This window comes from Callithrix jacchus, chromosome 10 (genome assembly GCF_049354715.1).
Source record: "Callithrix jacchus isolate 240 chromosome 10, calJac240_pri, whole genome shotgun sequence".
Lineage (NCBI taxonomy): Eukaryota > Metazoa > Chordata > Mammalia > Primates > Cebidae > Callithrix > Callithrix jacchus.
Genome location: NC_133511.1, coordinates 28,494,576 through 28,513,431, shown reverse-complemented (window position 1 = coordinate 28,513,431; position 18,856 = coordinate 28,494,576). Strand labels below are relative to the sequence as shown.

At 43.4% G+C, this 18,856-nt stretch overlaps 1 protein-coding gene across 2 annotated transcripts in view; it reads right to left on the bottom strand.

Moving 5' to 3' along the window:
* Positions 1–1,338: 1,338 nt before the first annotated feature.
* The window catches only part of FLI1 (Fli-1 proto-oncogene, ETS transcription factor), a 118,798-nt gene continuing 101,280 nt past the window's right edge, over positions 1,339–18,856 (bottom strand). For both annotated transcript variants that reach the window (XM_035265058.3, XM_002754578.7), the window contains exons 6-9: positions 8,230–8,295; positions 6,490–6,549; positions 4,562–4,609; positions 1,339–3,310 (exon numbers count right to left, since the gene is read on the bottom strand). In XM_035265058.3, the coding sequence (XP_035120949.1) occupies positions 2,781–3,310; positions 4,562–4,609; positions 6,490–6,549; positions 8,230–8,295 (704 nt within the window). In that variant the 3' untranslated portion in view covers positions 1,339–2,780. The remainder of the gene's footprint in view (positions 3,311–4,561; positions 4,610–6,489; positions 6,550–8,229; positions 8,296–18,856) is intronic.

Below are 18,856 nucleotides of genomic sequence, written 5' to 3'. Positions count from 1 at the left end.
TTGTAAGAAACGAAGATATAAACTCCTATTTAGCCTGGAACCTGCCTGAGGCTGTTTTGAAATTAACTTTTTAAGCATATAAGTAGAAGTCATCTACTTATGTCTAAAGTCTATCATTCAAAAATAATAAGTATAGTAAACACATAAACAGTAACATAGTTGTTTACTATAATTATCAAAAATTATGGACTCTACACCTGCTAGACTTCCATAGACCAGCAGCAAAATAGGTTTGTTCACACCAGCATCACCACAGACATGAATATGGCACTGCACTTCCACAGTGCATGGGCCCCAACGTCACTGGGTGACAGGGATTTTTCAGCTCTATTAGAGTCTCATGGCACCACCATTGTATGTGGAGTCTTTCGTGGACATAAACATCATTATGTAGTGCATGACTGTATATGCTTATACATTTATATCTCTATTTATTTCTGCTATCTGTATGACTATGCATATACATTTATATCTGTGCATATTTCTACTCTCTATCTATATTGAAACCCTGAGTTCACTCAGAAGTATTCGTTTCTAATCCAACACTGGATATTGTATTCTACTTTGTGTCTGTAATTCCCTTATTTGACATGTATATATGATTTTTAAACAATGTGCATATGTTGAGAATATGTGCCTTACACATTGTTTTAAATGGCAGGGTGCATGATTAAAAAAAAAAAATAGAGACCAATGTTCTGAAACACATCCCATTTCATTTAGGTAGACATGTTGTCTAGAAGGTACTCAGTGTCACCCAGAGAAGGTTCTAGGATTACCAATGCTGTGAGTCAAATTCCTTGCAACATCAAGGATTTCCCAGGTCTCACTCTTTTTCATTGTAAAATAGAGAAAATGAAAACAAGCTACCTAACGGTGGAGCAATTAGAGGCAAGTTTCTTTCTTGGGAAGAAAAATGACCTTAAAAATCTACATGAGTCATAAAATCCTGGTCTGAGACCTGAAGGAAGCAGGGTCTTATTCTCTGACGGAGTAGCAGAAGGTGGCCCCCAGGTCTGAAGTGCCCAGGGGAGGCAACAGAGTGAAGTCTCACAGACAAGTCTGGATAGACCAGTTTGCTTTGCTCCAGTCCTTAGGTACAGGTTATCCACAGCCTTGCCATTTTATAAAACGCTTTTAGGCTGGAGGAAGATTGAAATAACACACGCACACACACACACACAAACGCTACAAACATCACCACCAACAACGAAAAACCACACTGATTATGTACATTTGAAAAATTCTTGATAGTGTAAGAAGTAAATTGGAAAGTTCCCCAGGGAAAACCCTTTGACATAACAGGGGTGGTAAATAAGAAAACAGTGTCCTCAGCGCTGAGAGAAGAAGGAACACCATTTATTTAGTCAAATTATTTTACAACAGGGTCTTCATTGACAGTTGTCAGCAAACACTTAATATAGTTAAAAAAGTCAACAGTTACCTGCAAAATTATATATATTTTAATGTCTAAAAATATGTTGCATATATAAAGCAGGAAAATCCCTCATCTCCACAAGGGATAGTTTTGTTGTTTTCCCCAGAGCTGTGATTATTGCAGTACTGTTACACACATTTCCAAAGCATTAAAGATCTAAATGGATTATCTTTCCTTGTGTATGCCCGTTAAATAACTGCACCAGTGCTTTTCTTTCTTGTAAGTCAGTGACTTAAACAGCTCTGTTTCCTTTTCAGCAATAGTCATATTATGTTTTTTAAAAACCAGCTATAAAAACGTACAAACAGCCCAAATGTACAGATTGACAAAAGATGTACAAATTACATTAAAAAAAATAACAGCGACTGATTCGATAGTAAAACTGCTTTTGTGACCGAGGTCAACTCGTTTATTTATTCTTAATTTTTAATTATTTATTTTTAATACTGTGAGATATAGGAAAATAACTCTGCATAATTTATACAGTAAGTTGCCTTCTGATTGGTTGACCCTGGTCTGATGGTCTGACAAGCGCACAGCGCTTGCGAATCTGTTTGAGTTTAGAAATCCCTACAACTTTTCCAAGTTCTGGGACCCACTGTCATCATTAAAAAAAAAAAAATTAGTTATTTAATTCCCAGCCTTTCAGGAATGTATGTATTTGCATTAAAATTTCTTAGTTGATATCCTGACTATTTCTAGAGAGAGTGGTCAGCTGAGTGCATACTGTCCACTGAGGGGGATTCTGCAATGCCCTTGGCTTCTTAAACACACACACCTTCTTTCCATCAAATTCCAGTTGCGTGAGAACTTCACTGGCCTTACAATCAATGTTCCAGTTGCCATCCACTGAATTTGGTCCTCCTAAAATTAGATTATAAGCTTCCCACCTCTATTTCCACTAAAGCTCAAACCAGAACATGACTGGTTAAGTCCATGATTCTGTATCATACTGAACCCCATAATGAGACCCGTGTGTTATTAAGAAACTGCTTTGGTCATAAAAACATAAAGAAAATGTACAGCTTCTTTCTCCAGAATCATGACATAACCATTCCAGTAATCTTAATATTCAGCTCACAAGATGCTAGGAGACTGAGAATTCAAACTGGCATACTGGCCCATGGAATTATCCATCTCTTTGTTCAGGTAGAGGAAGCAAAAGTTACCAACGTTAAAAAAAATTGTTTTCAAAGAACAAATACAAAGGCTCTATCCAACAAGAAAGAACATCCAGTTTTGTCTTCTCTTCAAGGCCACATATGTCCGTCCTGCAGAGTCCAAGCATCCAGGAAGAGTGAGGGATGGGGCTTCAGCTAGGAGGCCACCAATGAGTAAGCTTCTAGTAGTAGCTGCCTAAGTGTGAAGGCACGTGGGTGTTAGGATGGCGGGGGACGTTGGGGTTGGGGTAGATTCCCCCTGTGGGGGAGGTCCAGTATTGTGATGCAGCTCCAAAGAAGCTGGAGGAAGTGACAGGCATGGAGGATGGATGGGGAGGGACAAAGTTCACCTTCTGCTGGTGGGCATGGTAGGAAGGCATGTAGGAGATGTCAGAAGGGTACTTGTACATGGACGACTCAGTCGGATGTGGCTGCAGAGCCTGGGCAATGCCGTGAAAGTCAAATTTGTAGGCATATCGTTTGCCGTGCACTTTGGTCATAATGTTTTTATCATAGTAATATCGAAGGGCCCGGCTCAGCTTGTCGTAATTCATGTTGGGCTTGCTTTTCCGCTCGCCCCAGCGCCTGGCCACCTCATCGGGGTCCGTCATTTTGAATTCCCCGTTGGTCCCCTCCCAGGTGATACAGCTGGCGTTGGCACTGTCGGAGAGTAGCTCCAGGAGGAATTGCCACAGCTGGATCTGCCCGCTTCCTGCAGGCCGTCAAACGCATGGGAAAGAACAGAATATCTCAGCCCGCAGAAGGAAGAACCCAGTTCCCTAAATGCAGACAGCTTCTCATCCTTTTAAAGAAACCCTTTGTTTCCTTTGACATTGGGATAGACTTGACAAGCCCTTCTTATCATTGTTGATTTGCCTTTCTGCTTGCCTTGGAGATGGGTATGATAAGTGAGGTTACACCCTAAGATGCTTTGCCCCAAGCCCTGGTAAATGGAATATGGGAAGTGAGGTGTGGGGTCTGCCCAGAACTAGCTGTATGATCTTGGGCAAGCCACATTCCCCTCAACCCCTTTGGCAAGGCCGTCGAACCTCTTCATCTAGGAAGGCCTGAATCACTGTTGGATCTTTACTTAGTGGTCAGGTCCCCCCAGTAATTTCCTGTCAGCAATAAAGAGAGTCAGGGGCAAGGCATGACTATGGGAATTATTGGGAGAAGCTGCATCATGAACTTTAGCTTTTGGATGAAAGGGCTTGGTTGGATTGGCCCTTGGCAGGCCCTAGAGCTTGGCTTGCAGCTCTAAATTCTACAGAGAACTTGTGCAGAGAGAAGAATACCCAGAATATGCAGGGCGGCTTCTTTCTCCTCTGGTGGAAACATCCAGGCACTTAGAAGTGGGTAAGGAGACTCCCTGGGATGGGTAGGTGAGTGGCCACACTATTGCAAGAGCCTGCTAGCTCCCAATCTCGATGGTCTTGGTTTAGAAGGATCCCTTGAGCATTACTTTTGATAGTAAATCTTTAAAATGCAAGGTCAAATTGACTATATCTACAATTTTCAGGGACACACCTCTTTTATAAGGCCAGATAACTTGGCAACATTTTCTAAGATCACAAATAAACTACCTTAGATTATTTACTAACTTGTGCCTTGCATGGGGCAGACAACTGAGAGCTCAGTGAAGTTGTCTTCTTTTCTTTCTTCCCCATTTTCTCCAACTGAAACGCCTACCTGATCCATTTATTACTTATGGAGACCTAAGTGCACATGTTTAGTGCTAATGCGTTTATTCCCAGAAGCATCCTCAGCTAACGAACCTTGGCACCTCGTTAACAAGTCCTGACCTTTTGTTCTCATGCTCCAGAAACAGACACTGAATATTTCAAGGAAAGAGGCACATGTTACTCCCCAGTAAGGTGTCTGGACTTAGGACAGAAGTCTCTGTGACTTCCCAAAGCTACAAAACATTCTGGTGAAAAATGCTTGCAGGCCAAGGTAAACTCACCAGGGTTGGCTAGGCGACTGCTAGTCGGGCCCAGGATCTGATATGGATCTAAGGAAACAAAAAAGGAAATTTGCTTCAGTATTATTAAAAATATGACAACAGTACCAGCCATAAGGAAACCACAAGGGTTTATATGTTTCTTTCAAGATCATGGTGAAGACTGATTTTGGAACACTTTACTGTTTTATTTGCGGATCTCAAAAATCTTGATGACATTTGTGGTCTCATCTCAATAATTACAGAAACAACAAAAGATAGGGACAGGATTACTTTTTCATATTTGGCATCTAAAATGTGCAGATGACGCTGTCATTACCAAAAGCAAAACAATGAAAACATTTGGAAAGGAACTGGCTAATATTCAGTGATACAAGGGACAGCTGACTCAATGGGCTTAAAGACGGTCTCATGGTTACTGGTCTTTAATAGCTCTCCCTCATACTAATAACATCATTAATCTGTTTTGAAAAATGTATCATGAAAACATGTGCCTGGAAACCAAGCAGCCTGGGTTTTAGCAGTAGCTATGTGATAAACAAATAACTCGTGGGGCAATTTCTGGGAATTTCTCATCTGCCGAATGAGTGGGTTGGGCTACTGGATTCCTCAGTTTTCTTCGAGTATAACATTGTGATTTGAAGCTTAGAATTTGAGCACAAACCAGAGTTTGCGTTTTAACTATAGAGTGACTATTGAAATTTCGGTTTACTCAAAACTTATGTGATTATTTAGCCGTAAAAGAGTCTTTGCAATATTGGCTTAGGTGAGAGGTTTATCCTCTTTTTTGTTAATTGAGGAAATCATGGTAGAGAGCTGGGTCTATACTTGGCAAAATTGTCATATATTTTATACAATTTTACTATTTTTTTCAACTACAATTACCATTTAAAAATATCAGTATGATTTTTGGGTTTCTACTTAGAACCATAAATTAATTTCAAGAGTCCTTAAGCCCACTGAGACCATCCTTTCTCAGCCACACCATGAGTATGATGACTGAAGGATTTTTGGCTGGTGATGCCTAAGTTGGTTGTCATAGGAGAGTCTTTAAAACTCTCTACATCTGACTTATGACCCACAGTCAGCAAATTTTTTCTTAACCTGCCTGGTGAAATTTCAGTTGATTTTCTCTTGCTCTGCCGTCTGCGGAGACGGAGAACAATGCTTGCCCACCCAAAGCAAATGACTTGTTCAGAACTTCATCTCAGGTGCATCACATAAGAAGATACTAGGGTTTGGGCAGAGTAGCTGTCTTCAGATATACAAAGAATCTCAGAGAAAGCAGAAGGAAGACTTCTCCAGAAGGCAAAGCTTGAGTGGAAATTCCAGGAAGGGGACTTTGGCTCAGATATTAGGATTGAGACCAGCTAGATAGTCAATGCTCTGTTTTACTATAAGCACAGGTAAGGTAGAGCTGAGGGTGTTGTAGACCCAGCAATCTCAGAGTCTCCAAGTCCATGGCTTTAAAAGTTCCTCTGCCTAACTGTTAAGCCGTGCCATCGCAGGATGGGGATATTTCTGAAAGTAAGGTTTGGTGAAGCATAAACGGATTGGGCAGGAATTTGGGGGTCTGGAATTATAGACCAAGGTCTATAATTAGGTCTATAATTAACTCTCTCATTAACTAGCTGCATGGTTTTTAGCAAGTCACTTTACCACCCTGGGCCTCAGTTTCTTTATTTAACAAAATAAAGCTTTGGAACAGTTAATCTTTAAGATCCTTTCACCTTTGATATGTAACACATCTCCACTTGATTTTAGGACCTGTTACTTCATTCATAGGCCTAATAGGGTCAAATAGAGACCCTCTTTGAGTGAAATAAAAGACAACATATGTGGTATATTATTTGAACCCTCCATCAGTTGACCCTGTGGAATCAACAGCTGTGCAGGAAGCAAAGGGGAGATTACTTTTCCTGGGCAGGTACCTGGCTGGGGCCGTTGCTCAGTGTTCTTACTGATCGTTTGTGCCCCTCCAAGGGGAGGACCTGTGGCAAGAGAGAAAGAAATGCAGTGAGTAGGACACGGCTCCCCGAGAGGAGCGAGACATCTTGACAGATGTGCTTTCCCACTCATTCCTTCACCCACTCTCCACTGACTCATTTATTCACCTTATTTTAGAAATATTTACCTAGGATCTACTATGTGCTGGCACTGTTCTCCATGCTGGAGATTCAGGAATGAACAAGCAGTTCCCAGTGGAACTTGCATTCCAATAGAGGAGACAACAATAAACAAATTTTTAAACTTTTACAATTTTGTCTTTGCTCAAATGTCACCTTTCCATTTTCCAATTTTTAAAAAGTAACCCAACAGTATAGCATCACTGATGGTACTAAGGCTGTAGATTTCATTTTCAAATCGGAAAGTTAGAGAAGTCCTTACTGAGAAAGTGACATGTGAGCAAAGATCAGCTGCTTCCTGGTGTCCCTGTCCTGTGAGTTTCCTCCTTGTATCTTTCACACACCCTTTCCATTCCCATGATCACTTCTGCATTGCAGATCTGTGTTGCTTCTTGCATGGTTTGTGGCTTAGTCTGACTGGTGGCCTCATTACTCTTCTGTCTCCCCAGAACCCACCATACACGCCACTGTTCAAAACCTTAGTGACTCCTCATTGTCTAAAGAACTAAGGTCTATCTTCACTGCATCATTCACAATACTATTTCTTACCTTTGCAGACTTCTGCATCACTCATCCTAAACTCCAGGAACCTGAGGTCCTTACTGACTGCCAGACCTGCCAAGCTGATGTCTTCCCAGCCCCCATCACCACAGGTCTGAGTCCTGCCTCTCCTTCCAGAGCTAATTCAAGTGCTACCAGGTCCACAAAGCCTTCCTTGATACCAACCAGATGAATGGAGTTCTGTGTGTGTGTGATTTCTGTCTCCTGCTTATAGGACCAGTGCATGTCTGATTCATCTTTGTGAATCTTATATTGCCGAATGCCATGTGCAGAGTAAGTAAATAATTAATACATATAATTGGAAGAGGTCCTGGTTATTGCTTGGGTGTTAATTTGTAAGCCTAGCCTCTTTCTTGAAAGAATTCCCTTTGCTACCTGTTCATACGCTTCACATTTTGCTTCCTAGGCATGGCAATATTGATTTCTGGTACAGGAGTTCATGAGTCATTCCCAGTGTCTCCCCTTAATCCCTTAATGGGAGATATTGGGTAGACTTTGACATATTATCACATCACCACTTGGTGGAGAAACTTATGTTTCAGACATCAATTTCTTCACCAAGTGGTGAGATGATGCTATGTCAAAGTCTACCCAGTATCAGGGGGGATGGGGAAATTGGTATGACTTAGCCTTAGCAGTTAGTGGGGGAAAGTCATAGAGGGTCATTATCTTGATTTAAATAACAGAAGCCAAACCCAGTGACCTTTTGTTGGTATAGAACCTTGTCTTGAAAAACCTTTAAAATTCCAATGTTCTAAAACTGAGTTCAATAAAACAAAATTCAAAAAAGCTAAATGAAAATCCCATATCATCTTTTGAGGACTGGGTATCATGGACAGGCTCTAAATTGGCAAATAATTTTGGTGTCTACTCAAAAAGCAGGAAAACATATGCCTGCTGCTCTCCTGTATCTCATGACCCTGTTCTCCCACCCTATCTTCAGAAAAATGTTTTCCTCCAAAGAATTATATGACATTTACTTACTTTTGTTGAGGCCAGAATTCATGTTATTTCCCCATGCTCCTCTTCTGACTGAGTCATAAGAAGGGTCTAATGGACAATAACAAATAGGGGTACATTAGCATCACCTGCTTCTCAGAAAGATTGCATGAGCAGTATCTGTAGTGATCTGGAAAAATGAAATTCAATTCAGCAATGGCTTTTAAAGCATCACTAAATTCTGGAAGCACTGGGGGTGGGGTAGTGAAAGGAACATCAACACTCTGACTTTGAGAAGATTTTAGTCTTATCTGGGAGCCGAAGTAATGGGATGAATCCTGAATGTGAAGTCAGAGGATTGGTTCAAGTTCTCTCCCTGACGCTATTTGTTGTGAAACCTAGGAAGAATCAAAAGTCTCCTCTGGGCTTCAGTTTTATTTAATATGAAAATAAAAATGTATGTTTTATCTACCTTATAAGGTTGTGGAAGTGATCAAATGAGACAACATATGGAAAAACACCTTATAAAGCTTTCTACAAATATAAGTGACACGAGGTTAGAAATTTTTTTTTTTTTTTTTGAGATGGAGTTTCACTCTTGTTACTCAGGCTGCAGTGCAATGGTGCGATCTTGGCTCACTGCAACCTCCACCTCCTGGGTTCAGGCAATTCTCCTGCCTCAGCCTCCTGAGTAGCTGGGATTACAGGCACATGCCACCGTGCCCAGCTAATTTTTTTTTTTTTTTTTGTATTTTTAGTAGAGACAGGTTTCACCATGTTGACCAGGATGGTCTCGATCTCTTGACCTCGTGATCCACCCGCCTCGGCCTCCCAAAGTGCTGGGATTACAGACTTGAGCCACCGTGCCCAGCCCAGAAAATTTTTAAATGTCCATAGCTCTGTAGCAAAATCCTTCAAGCAGCTCTGAAAAGCAGGCAATGTCTGGATGAAAGTCCCTTGAGAAGAGTGTCTCAAAGCCCAGGGCCATGACATTCCTGGGGGCCAATTCCAGCCCCCTATTTCAGCACATGGATGATGTGGGATGACATCGCAGGGGTGTGAGCACATTCCAGGCTCTCTGAGGGCTCTCGAGCTTTACTGTTGATAGTGGAGAGGGCTGGGCTGATGACCACAGCGAAGGGGAATAGGCCAGAAATGTGGCTGGGAAAGGGGCTGGATCAGGAAATGAGTGGATGGAGACCTGCTCCCCACTTGGATGTGATGAAGGGCTTGTGTCTCTATTGTCTTGGAGAATACTCCTCGAATCTGAACCTTTATGATTGTAACCTCCTTGAAAAATTCCATATACCTCCATAAACGTGTTCAGAAATTGCTTAACTAACTAGCTGGAAACTTCTTCCTTCCCTTTCTGGTGGAGTAAGTCCCGTTGAGACACTGAGCAGAAATAGCAGAAGCACTTGAGGATATAGAATTAAGACTTTCAAAGTCATTCCATGAACAACAAAGAAACCATAAAAACCATCTGAACAAATGGAGCACAAACCTCATCAAACAACAGTCTGCCCGGGTAAAACACAAACCATCCCTTCAGCCCCTTCCGAGCCTCTCAAACAAACTGGAGTAAGAGCTGGGAAGACGGATGGACTCAGATTGTCTGGCCTCACTGCTTGTGGCTATGAAGAACCAAAAGGCAGGGACAATTTTTTTTTTTTTTTTTTTTGGTGGAAAAATCCACGTGCAGATGCACATTCCTCAAGGCTCTGGAAAAGCCAGTTCAGTTTTAAAATTACAGTCTTTAGCAACTGGCATGAAAAGCAACACAGAAAGTGAGGGGGATGGGATAGGGAGGAAGGGCTAGGCAGGGGACAGAGAGACAAAACTCAACTCCTTCTGCTTTTGTTTGCCTTTGACTTTTTTTCCTTTCCTAATTCCTTCTCTAAAGGGATTCTTCTTCTTGCTTAAAAACAAACAAGACAAATAAAAAATCAGCTTGCTCGCAAGCTTGGAATGAGGTGGAAAGCTCTGATGGGCATTTTCTGAGATGTCTTGCAGAGGTCTGCAGAGGAAGTGCAATGTTGGCAGCGGCAGAACATTTTTCTTTGAGCAGGAAGAGTTGCTGCTTAGGCCTCCGGTAAGAGATTTGGGACCAACTTCTGCACTGTATTGAGTGCATAGCCAGGGAGTGGGTGGGAAGCGATAGGAAACAGTTCCTCATCCTTGCCTGTGAGTATGAGAGGGTAACTACAATTGTAAGGAAACAGGTCATGTGCCTAAGGTGTGGAGGAAACATAAAGGCCTCCTGGAGGTTGAAGGAGAGGTGAGTGGACCTAGGGCGGGGTGACTTCAGTAAGACCTCTGTGGAGAGGGAAGAATGCATAAGGGAGGAACAAGGCAGAGGTGGGTGGTGAGATGTTACGATGAAGCCTGGAGACAGCCACGGGAGGAGCTGTACCACTAAAGTAGAGTGATGTGGAGGGAGAGGAGAGAGGCTGAAGCACGTTTAAGGTCTTGCTAATGGTAGCTCAGCAAACTCTGTGACCTTGGCGTTGCAGGCTGTGGAAATTAAGGGAGGTTTTGCGTATGCGGCCACGCTAGGAAAACAGGGTGTGGTGAAGAATGAGCTCGTGATGGTGTGTGGGGTGGATCTGAGAGCCTCAGGGAAGGAAATCATTCTAGTGGGAGCAGAACAGAGTCAAAGAGAAGTGACACATTCAAACGAAAAGAAAAAATAATCTGAACTTCTGACTTGACTTCCGACTTACTGCATTGAAACAAATCTCTCAAGTTTTTCTAAACAGTTTTTCTGCTCAATCATTAGTCTGCAGAAGGCTTCGACCCTCTTCGAAAGCTATCTTGTAACCACTCAGAACTATTTCTTTTGGAGCCCAAATTATGGCCATGGCTATAGTTATCATTGACTTCTTACCAGCTTTTCTTCCTGTTCTTTTATTCTAGTCCCAGGGACAGAGTAGGCATGCAAAAGTCCAAATGCATGAAGGAATTCCCTGTCACCACAGAGGGCGGGTGACCACGGGATCTTCCTATAGCTCGGAGTGATTGAGCCTGGTTGAAGGTGTGCCTTATCAGAGCAGTGGCTTGGCAGCCCCATCTTTCTGTGATGCCCCAGGGCCTGAGGAAGGAGGCAGAGTTTTATGGGGCAATGTGCCCACAGGCCCATCAGATGGCAGAAGCCTGGCTAACAGGACTTTGGAAGTCCCAACCAGTGTTACAGTCCCCCATAGATGAAAAAGGAAGTGACAGAAACAGAGAGGCCACCCAGCAGTCAGCCTGAACTGTGCTCTCACTGTGAAGTTAATAGAGTCATTAATGACGGGCCATGCCCTTAGCTGGCACTTTCAGCCAACGTCCATCCTAGCAGTCTGTGGAGTCAGGGTGGCAAAGACCACGAGCCTTCCTCTCATTTCTTTTTCATTCCCAACCATTTGCATGGAAAATCCTCCCACTGGTACCTGGCTGCTCAAGGACAGCCTGAGCCCATTGGCTCTGGGGTTTAACAAAGGCACTCCATAGGCTCTGCAGCTCAAGGAGACATCTGGTCAATGTAAGATTTAAGTTAAACATTTCCAGAGCAATTTCTGTCCCAAAGATAAAGCATGAAGATGCAGAAGGCCAGGAACTAAGGTCTAGCATTCTGCCCTAGGGGTACGAAGAACTGGGGCAGCCTTGAAGACTAAATGAGATGCCCAAGGCAACACCCAGCATGTGCCCAGCACAGAGGTGGCCTCAGTGGATGTTAGCAATCAGTCATATGATTTGTGTCATAGATCAAAAAAATATTCAGACCCAGAAACATGTTGGGCAGCCTCCCAAATCCAGATTAATTTCCTCCTCTCCCAACTCCCTCATCCCCCTCTGCTCTTCCATTTCCACTTACAACATAATTTAATTAATGATTAATTTGCATTTGTCCCCCTCCTTCCTAAACATCAGGTCTGTAAGAGTGGGATCTCTGTTGTGTTCACTATATCCCAGCGCTTAGAACAGGGCCCCTCATAGAGCTGGTGCACTGTAAGTGTTTGTTGAATGACTAAATTTGGCCAATATTTTCTCCTACTTGCTAAATATACATAATTACTCTCATTGTTCATGATATAACTAGCTGAAGGGAACCCAGTGCTCCTACCCTGACATCTCTCCACTAAATTAAGCCTCCGGGCTTAAGATTTCCATCTGGGGTGTTGAGGGGTACAGACTATATTGCCCGTGTCCCCCCCGAGTAGAATGGACCACAATCCACCTATTTAGGAGGCATAGGCTGAAAGCTTGTTCCCAAAGGGAAGTCAAGGCCTGAATGCTGCTTAGTGAAGTAGGGTGCATTTTATTGTATGTGTTTTTAACAATGTCATTGCTGAATTGAGGGTTCATTTTCTTTTTCTACTAAAAGTTACTCAAGAAAAATTTAGCAGTGTGGTCATCTCTAGTCCCTGACATACACACAGAGATATGTCTATAACTGGAATGCAAAAGCCTGGAGCAGGGAGCTGACCCAGCGGCTCACATCCCTGCACAAACCTCCTTGCAGAGACCCACACCAGTCCCATGGACTGCCCATCAGCACATGGAGTGGGGCTCAGCTGGGGTTTGCCTGCTATGAGAATGCTGAGCATGCATGGAGGCCCTCCCGAATGTGGTGCCTGGAGTCTGCCTCCCGAGACGAACTTGAGGTGGCAGCCAAAGGCTCAGTGTGTAAAAATGTAGCCGGGGGCACCAGTGCACCAGTTGATGATTTCTGTCCTTCTCTGTGGGGGCAGATGGCTTAATCAGCAGATGATCACACCCTGCTTCTGACAACTCGCTTTTCACTGCCATGAAGACTGACACCTTGGTTTTACGGAGTACTAAGATGACAGATCTTAGTGTGATTCCTTTTCAGAAGTGACCCAAAGAGCTTTGCCTGGAGTTTCTGGTTTCAGGCAGTCCTGAGATCAACTCTTGCCAAAGCAAAGAGGCCAGAGCCTCAGTTTGGAGAATGAAGACATTGCCAGCCATTGTGGATAATTCAGCCTCATATATATGATGGCCTTAACAGTATCACCATTATGTGATGCTTGGTGGGGCTGAATTTGACACTAAATGGCCTCTTAGATTCCAGGAGAGCCTCCCGGGGTACAGAAATATGAGCATAGAGATTTTTTTTCTGCAAGGTCTCTGTTGGAAGGGGAAAGCTGTTTCTGGACATGACCCTCTCATAGACATACCAGTGTTAACTCAGCTCCTGTGTGAAGCTTTTTACCTGGTCCTAGAAATATGGCCAAACATCTCTGGTAAGATATTTCCTTCTGCTCTGATGCCTCAGCTGTCTGAAGGCCCAAACGTCCCTGCTGGCATGCAACACTCCACCTCATTGTGACCTGACCGAAGGCCAGCAACACAGCGACACCAGCCCACAAAAGCCTCTCTCTTCATCCCCCGTGTCATAAAACCTTGCTCTCAATGACTGAGTGGAAAATGATGAATTTTCCCTGAAACTTCTCATTGAATTTCTGGTTGCTGTTGAGAAGGCTGGCATCACCTAACCCTGTTTATCCTTGGAAAGCCTGACTTCTGAATGCAGACCTTTCAGCCGAGCAGTGGGCAAGGCTGCTCATGCTCCCAGCAGAACAGGGGCCTCTGGTAGCCAGATCCAGACCTCTTTTCTTGAAAGAGTGAGGATGCACAGGAGAAACACTCAAATAAATGGTAGCCCTGAGATGCAAAGCCCTCAACTTCCCAAGGGAGCCACGCCCACAAGGAGAAGGATTCACTCCTAGACTCTCACAGGGAAGAATCGTGTAGGTGAGCGGTGGTCTTTGTTGTTGGGCTATCTGACAGGTTACGGCATGTACTGCTAGAGGGCTGGACTAGGTGACCCTCTAAAACCCCTTCTCCTTCAGAGGTCCTGTGCTTCTAACAGGTCCAGTCTTTGGGGAGGAGCAGCCTCTCCCAGCCACCAACCTTGCACAAGCTGCTCTTCTCCAAGCACTCCTTCATCCTGCACCCCACTTGTGGGACCTGCTGTGCTGCCCAAACCTTCCCAACCCACAGCTAGGACCAGCTTCTCCTCTGCTACAGTCTCTGCTCTCAGCCCTGCTCTGAAGCAAAGTATCTGCAGGGCTTAGGATGACATCATGAAGCTATCCTTCCTCTCTGGTGGGCCTGGGGATTATTTTGGCAGTTAGGAGATGGCACTTAGAATCAGTTAACCTGGGTTTCAAATCCCAGCCTTGCCATTGACCTTGTGGAGTGACCTTGGTCATATTGCTCTGCTGCTTTGAACCTTCAGTTCTGCTTCTCTGAAAAGTATTAATAACAAGTGCTTTATACAATTGCTATGAGGATTAAATAAGCGTGTGATGAACGGTGATTTTTAAAATACATGCCATATACGTGTAGTCTATTCAATCTTGCTGGCACCTTTACCAGTTACTCTTGGTGGGATGAGGTTAGAAAGCTCATTGAGAAAAGTCTTGAAAAGGAAGAGAAGCCCGATGTCTATAAAGGAGAAAGGACAGTTTTATTCCTGTTCTCCTGGATCAGTGATTCACAAATTTAAATAAAGTGTGGTCTCAGGCTGGCTGTAGTGGCTCATGTCTGTAATCCCAGCACTTTGGGAGGCTAAGGTGGGAGGATCACTTGAGTCCAGAACTTCAAGGCTGCAGTGAGCTATGATTACAATACTGCATTCCAGCCTGGCTGACAGAGTGAGGCACTGTCTCCAAAGCAAAAACAAAAAAAACCCAAAAACAAAAAAATGAAAAACAACATGGCTCTTAAAACAAGAGGTAGACTATTATCTTGGACCCTAGTTTGAGAAACCCCCTCCCAGAAGACACGGAGGGCTGATGGCTATTGGTGGTCTGCCTGAATGTGAGGCCCAGGCATTACCCAGCATCCTCCTTCCTGCCCCACTGTCAGCTGCCAGAGTCACTGCTCACCTGGCCTTGAAGCTCAGGGCTGAGTCCTCACTGTACCCCACCATTCCAGAGGGGCTACTCAACCTTCGCCTCCGTGGCATCTTACATCCTAAAGAGCAACAGAGGAGCTTGGCATCCACTGAGACCTTGGGAGAAGGAGAATATCCAGGGAATGCTTTCCCCAAACTTGGAACTCACAGGGAAAAAACAGCCTGGATCAGATTTCCTTTGCTCAAGGATCTTGTCTTGGAATCCAACAGCCCCTCCGCCTTGGAGCCGACCCTGCTGCGTGGAGCATAATGGAAGTACTGTTGAAAATAGTAGATGGACAAAGGGGAAAAAAAGACCTGGGAGAAAAAGGCTTGGAAGAAATGGCTGGCTTTGAAATATGAAAAGCGTGGAGAGTGAAGTGGCACATTTGCTGGGCACAGCCTTGCCACAGCCACGTGAGGCTCCCTGCTGAGCCTGGGCCCTTCTTCTATTTCATTTCTCCCACAGCCTCTGTGTCTAAGTGACACAGATGTCTAAACGACCTATTTATTTTGATAAGGCCTCAAAGTTGGATTTTTGGGCCAGCCTTACGTGAAAAAGCAGTTCATACTGGCTAGATTAACTGGATGTTCGCCAAACCTTCCTTCCATACTGGGCCATGTAGATGCAACTAAATTGCATACTTCTTAGATCAAATCTGCCTCTGGTTTAAGAGGATTCCAGGTAGGAAAAAGAAAACATAACAGTTCACTTAGGTAACCAGGCTTGAGGACAAATGAGAGGCAGTCTCTCTGCAACCCCCTCTGCCCTGGTCCGGCCCTGTTAGGTTGCAATGTTCACAGCAAGGTTGCCCTTCTTCTCCTTGGCCATAGGGGATGCACTCTTGTGTCTGTGTAACCGTCAGCTTGTGTATTCTTTGCTTTCAAACTTCTGCAGGTCTAGGCTTGCTAGTGAGTTGTCTTGTATCTATTGCCTGTGTCCTGCTTAGCCTTCAAGGGTAATTCTTTGTACACTTGTGTCCCTCGCTAGGTGATCATCTTTAGGAAAAGAGGGACTACGTCTTAATCACCTTTGTTTCTCTCAAAAACTCATTCTTGCAGTGTGCCATCACCAACTTACTGGATTTAATCAATGCCTTATGTCCCACCACACATTTCTTCATTCAACCAAGTTTTATTGAATGTCTACTATCTTGCCAGACACTTCTGTGTGCTGAGAATACAACAACAGCCAGACAAACATCCTTCCTCTGTGGAGCTGACACTCAAAACAAATAGTAAATTATGTTGTATATTAGAAGGTGATGAGTGCTGTGGAGAAGATAAAACCAGGGGAGAGAAGTAGGCAGTGCAGGGATGGGAGGGCTTCCCTGAAAATATATAATTTGAACAAAGACTTCATCTGTCTAACATTATGAAAATAGACCTCTACATGGTTCCATAATTTTATTTTGAAAGGTGACTAGATGGTCGGACATTGGTCTCAAAGGCCCTCGGGAAAGCCAATTCCTTTTAATTAGTTTTTTATGAGTGACAGTTGCTTTATGTTGTAGGATGGCAGAGCTAGCTAAGAAACTTGACAGCATCTCTTTGATGTTTGGGATAGGAATGGTGAAAGGTAAGATAAATCGCATCTTTTAAAGACTCAACCACTTTTTGCATATTTTGAGTCAGGTGATTCAAAAGTCTATGGTCGTGGATTCACGTTGAATTCAAACAGCCATTCAAATCAAGAAACATGAAATCCTAACACTTCCCATGATTTGCCTTCTGACCTATGTCTGAAGTGCTTTGCAGGAAAGGACAAGTACAGCAGTGTAGCAGAAGTCTGGCAGTGTAGAGGGTCAGTGTAGCAGAGGCGAACAGGTGAGTTCATGCTGGAGGAGCACTCCTTCTTCTGTGCCCTGGCAGATGAGCATGAAAAACATCAGTCCCTGGGCCATGCATCCAGACGTCAGACAGAGCACAGTAGTTAAAAGAAAAAGAACCATTGAGTCTTGGTAGGTGGAATGTGGTCTCACTTATTGTATCATAGAATCAGAGGCTCTTTTTCAGACTGGAAGGACCTCAGACATTATCTAAACCAGACATGCAAATTAGCACAGGCCCAGAGGCCCAAAGCCTGAGAGAAAGCATATGTGGCCATGTAAGAATTTTAATAGAAATTGAAAATGTGACTCATAGCAAAAAACTGCCTTTCTCTAACCTCCTCTAGGATACTGGGCAGGACTGATAATTATTTTGCAGATAGGCCAAAAAGGCCAAAGACTTCTTAAGCTCAAAGATTTCTCAAAATGATACCAAGAATGCTCTTCATCTCTTTGGAAGAGTGATACCTAACACTGATCAAGCATAGGACTGTTTGTGATGTTACTAATGGCTCTTAAAGATCTTCATGGGAAGAAATTCCATAATTTCTCATGAATCCATTCCATATAAGGGAAATGGCTCATTGCAAAGGAAAGAACTCTGGGCTGGGGTCAGAACTCCTTGCTTTGCCTCTCATCTCCATCAGTTATAAGCTATGTGGTCTGAGGCAAATGACTTAACCTCTCTGAATGTCTCAGTGAACCTCTCTGTAAAAGGTAGATACTTGGTAGGGGTGGGAGAGAGTGGTGTAATTATTTCTAAATTTAAGGGTTTGGAGAAGCAAATAGCACATTGGATCCTCACAGGAGTCTTTTGAGAATAGATGAGACTATGTATATGAAAATGTGGTCTATACTCCAAAATGTCCTACAGAATTCTAGCTGATACTCTTTCTCAGAGTTTAGTTCATGAGAGATAGAAGTTAATTTTTCTTGTGTCAACCAAAGCTAATTTCTTCTGGTTTTTCCTTGATTGGGGCAGGATTGAGTAAATATTCAGTGGTATTTACTGAATATATACAGGGCTGGAAGAAAAGAACCAGGAGAAAACTCACAATTAAAGACCACAGGGTAATTTGTAGTTAGGTCCATAAATAGCCTGTGAATGAGGTGAGGCTGGGAGGGGAGAATGTGGTCTTGAACAGGAAGAAAAAAGCATCTCGAGGCAGACAGGACTTCAATGGGCTTTCAAAGAGTGTGCTGGATTTTGACAGATAAAGTAATTGTCCCACTTAATTTTATCATTTTTTTCTTTAGAATACGCCAAAGACAAGAATATAAACTTCATCAAAGAGGCATGTTAGGCCTCTTTTTTTCATTTTTATTTTGAGACAGACCTTGCTCTGTCGCTCAGGCTGGAGGGAAGTGGCGCAATCTTGGCTCACTGCAGCTTCCACCTCCCAGGCTCAAGCGATTCTCGTGCCTCAGCTTCCCAAATAGCTGGGATCACAGGCACGTGCCACCATGCCTGGATAATTTTTTTATTTTATGTAGAGGTGGACTCTCACTATGTTGCCTAAGCTGATCTTGAACTCCTGAGTTCAAGTGATCTTTCCACCTTGGCCTCCCAAAGGGCTGGGATTACAGATGTGAGCCACTGCACCTGACCCATGTTAAACCTCTTGATCATATAGATCCCCGAGATCAGAAAAAAAGGCCTGCTCAGATCCTGGTTAGGGTTTCTAGCCTCCATAGTTCCTCCTCAAAGACTTTCTTTTCTCCAAAAAGGATATTTCATGAGATATAAGTTCCTTAATATCTTAGATAAGGGCTTCTGAAGAGAGAGTTATTAAATCTCTAAAAAGAGATTACAAAGGTTTTTATACTAAAATAACAAATGATGCTTCCTATATATTGGCCTTTCACTAGAAGATGCCCCAAACTCATAGATCTCTGTCTGGCACAAAAGAAGCTTGCTCTGTCTCTCTCTCTCTCTCTC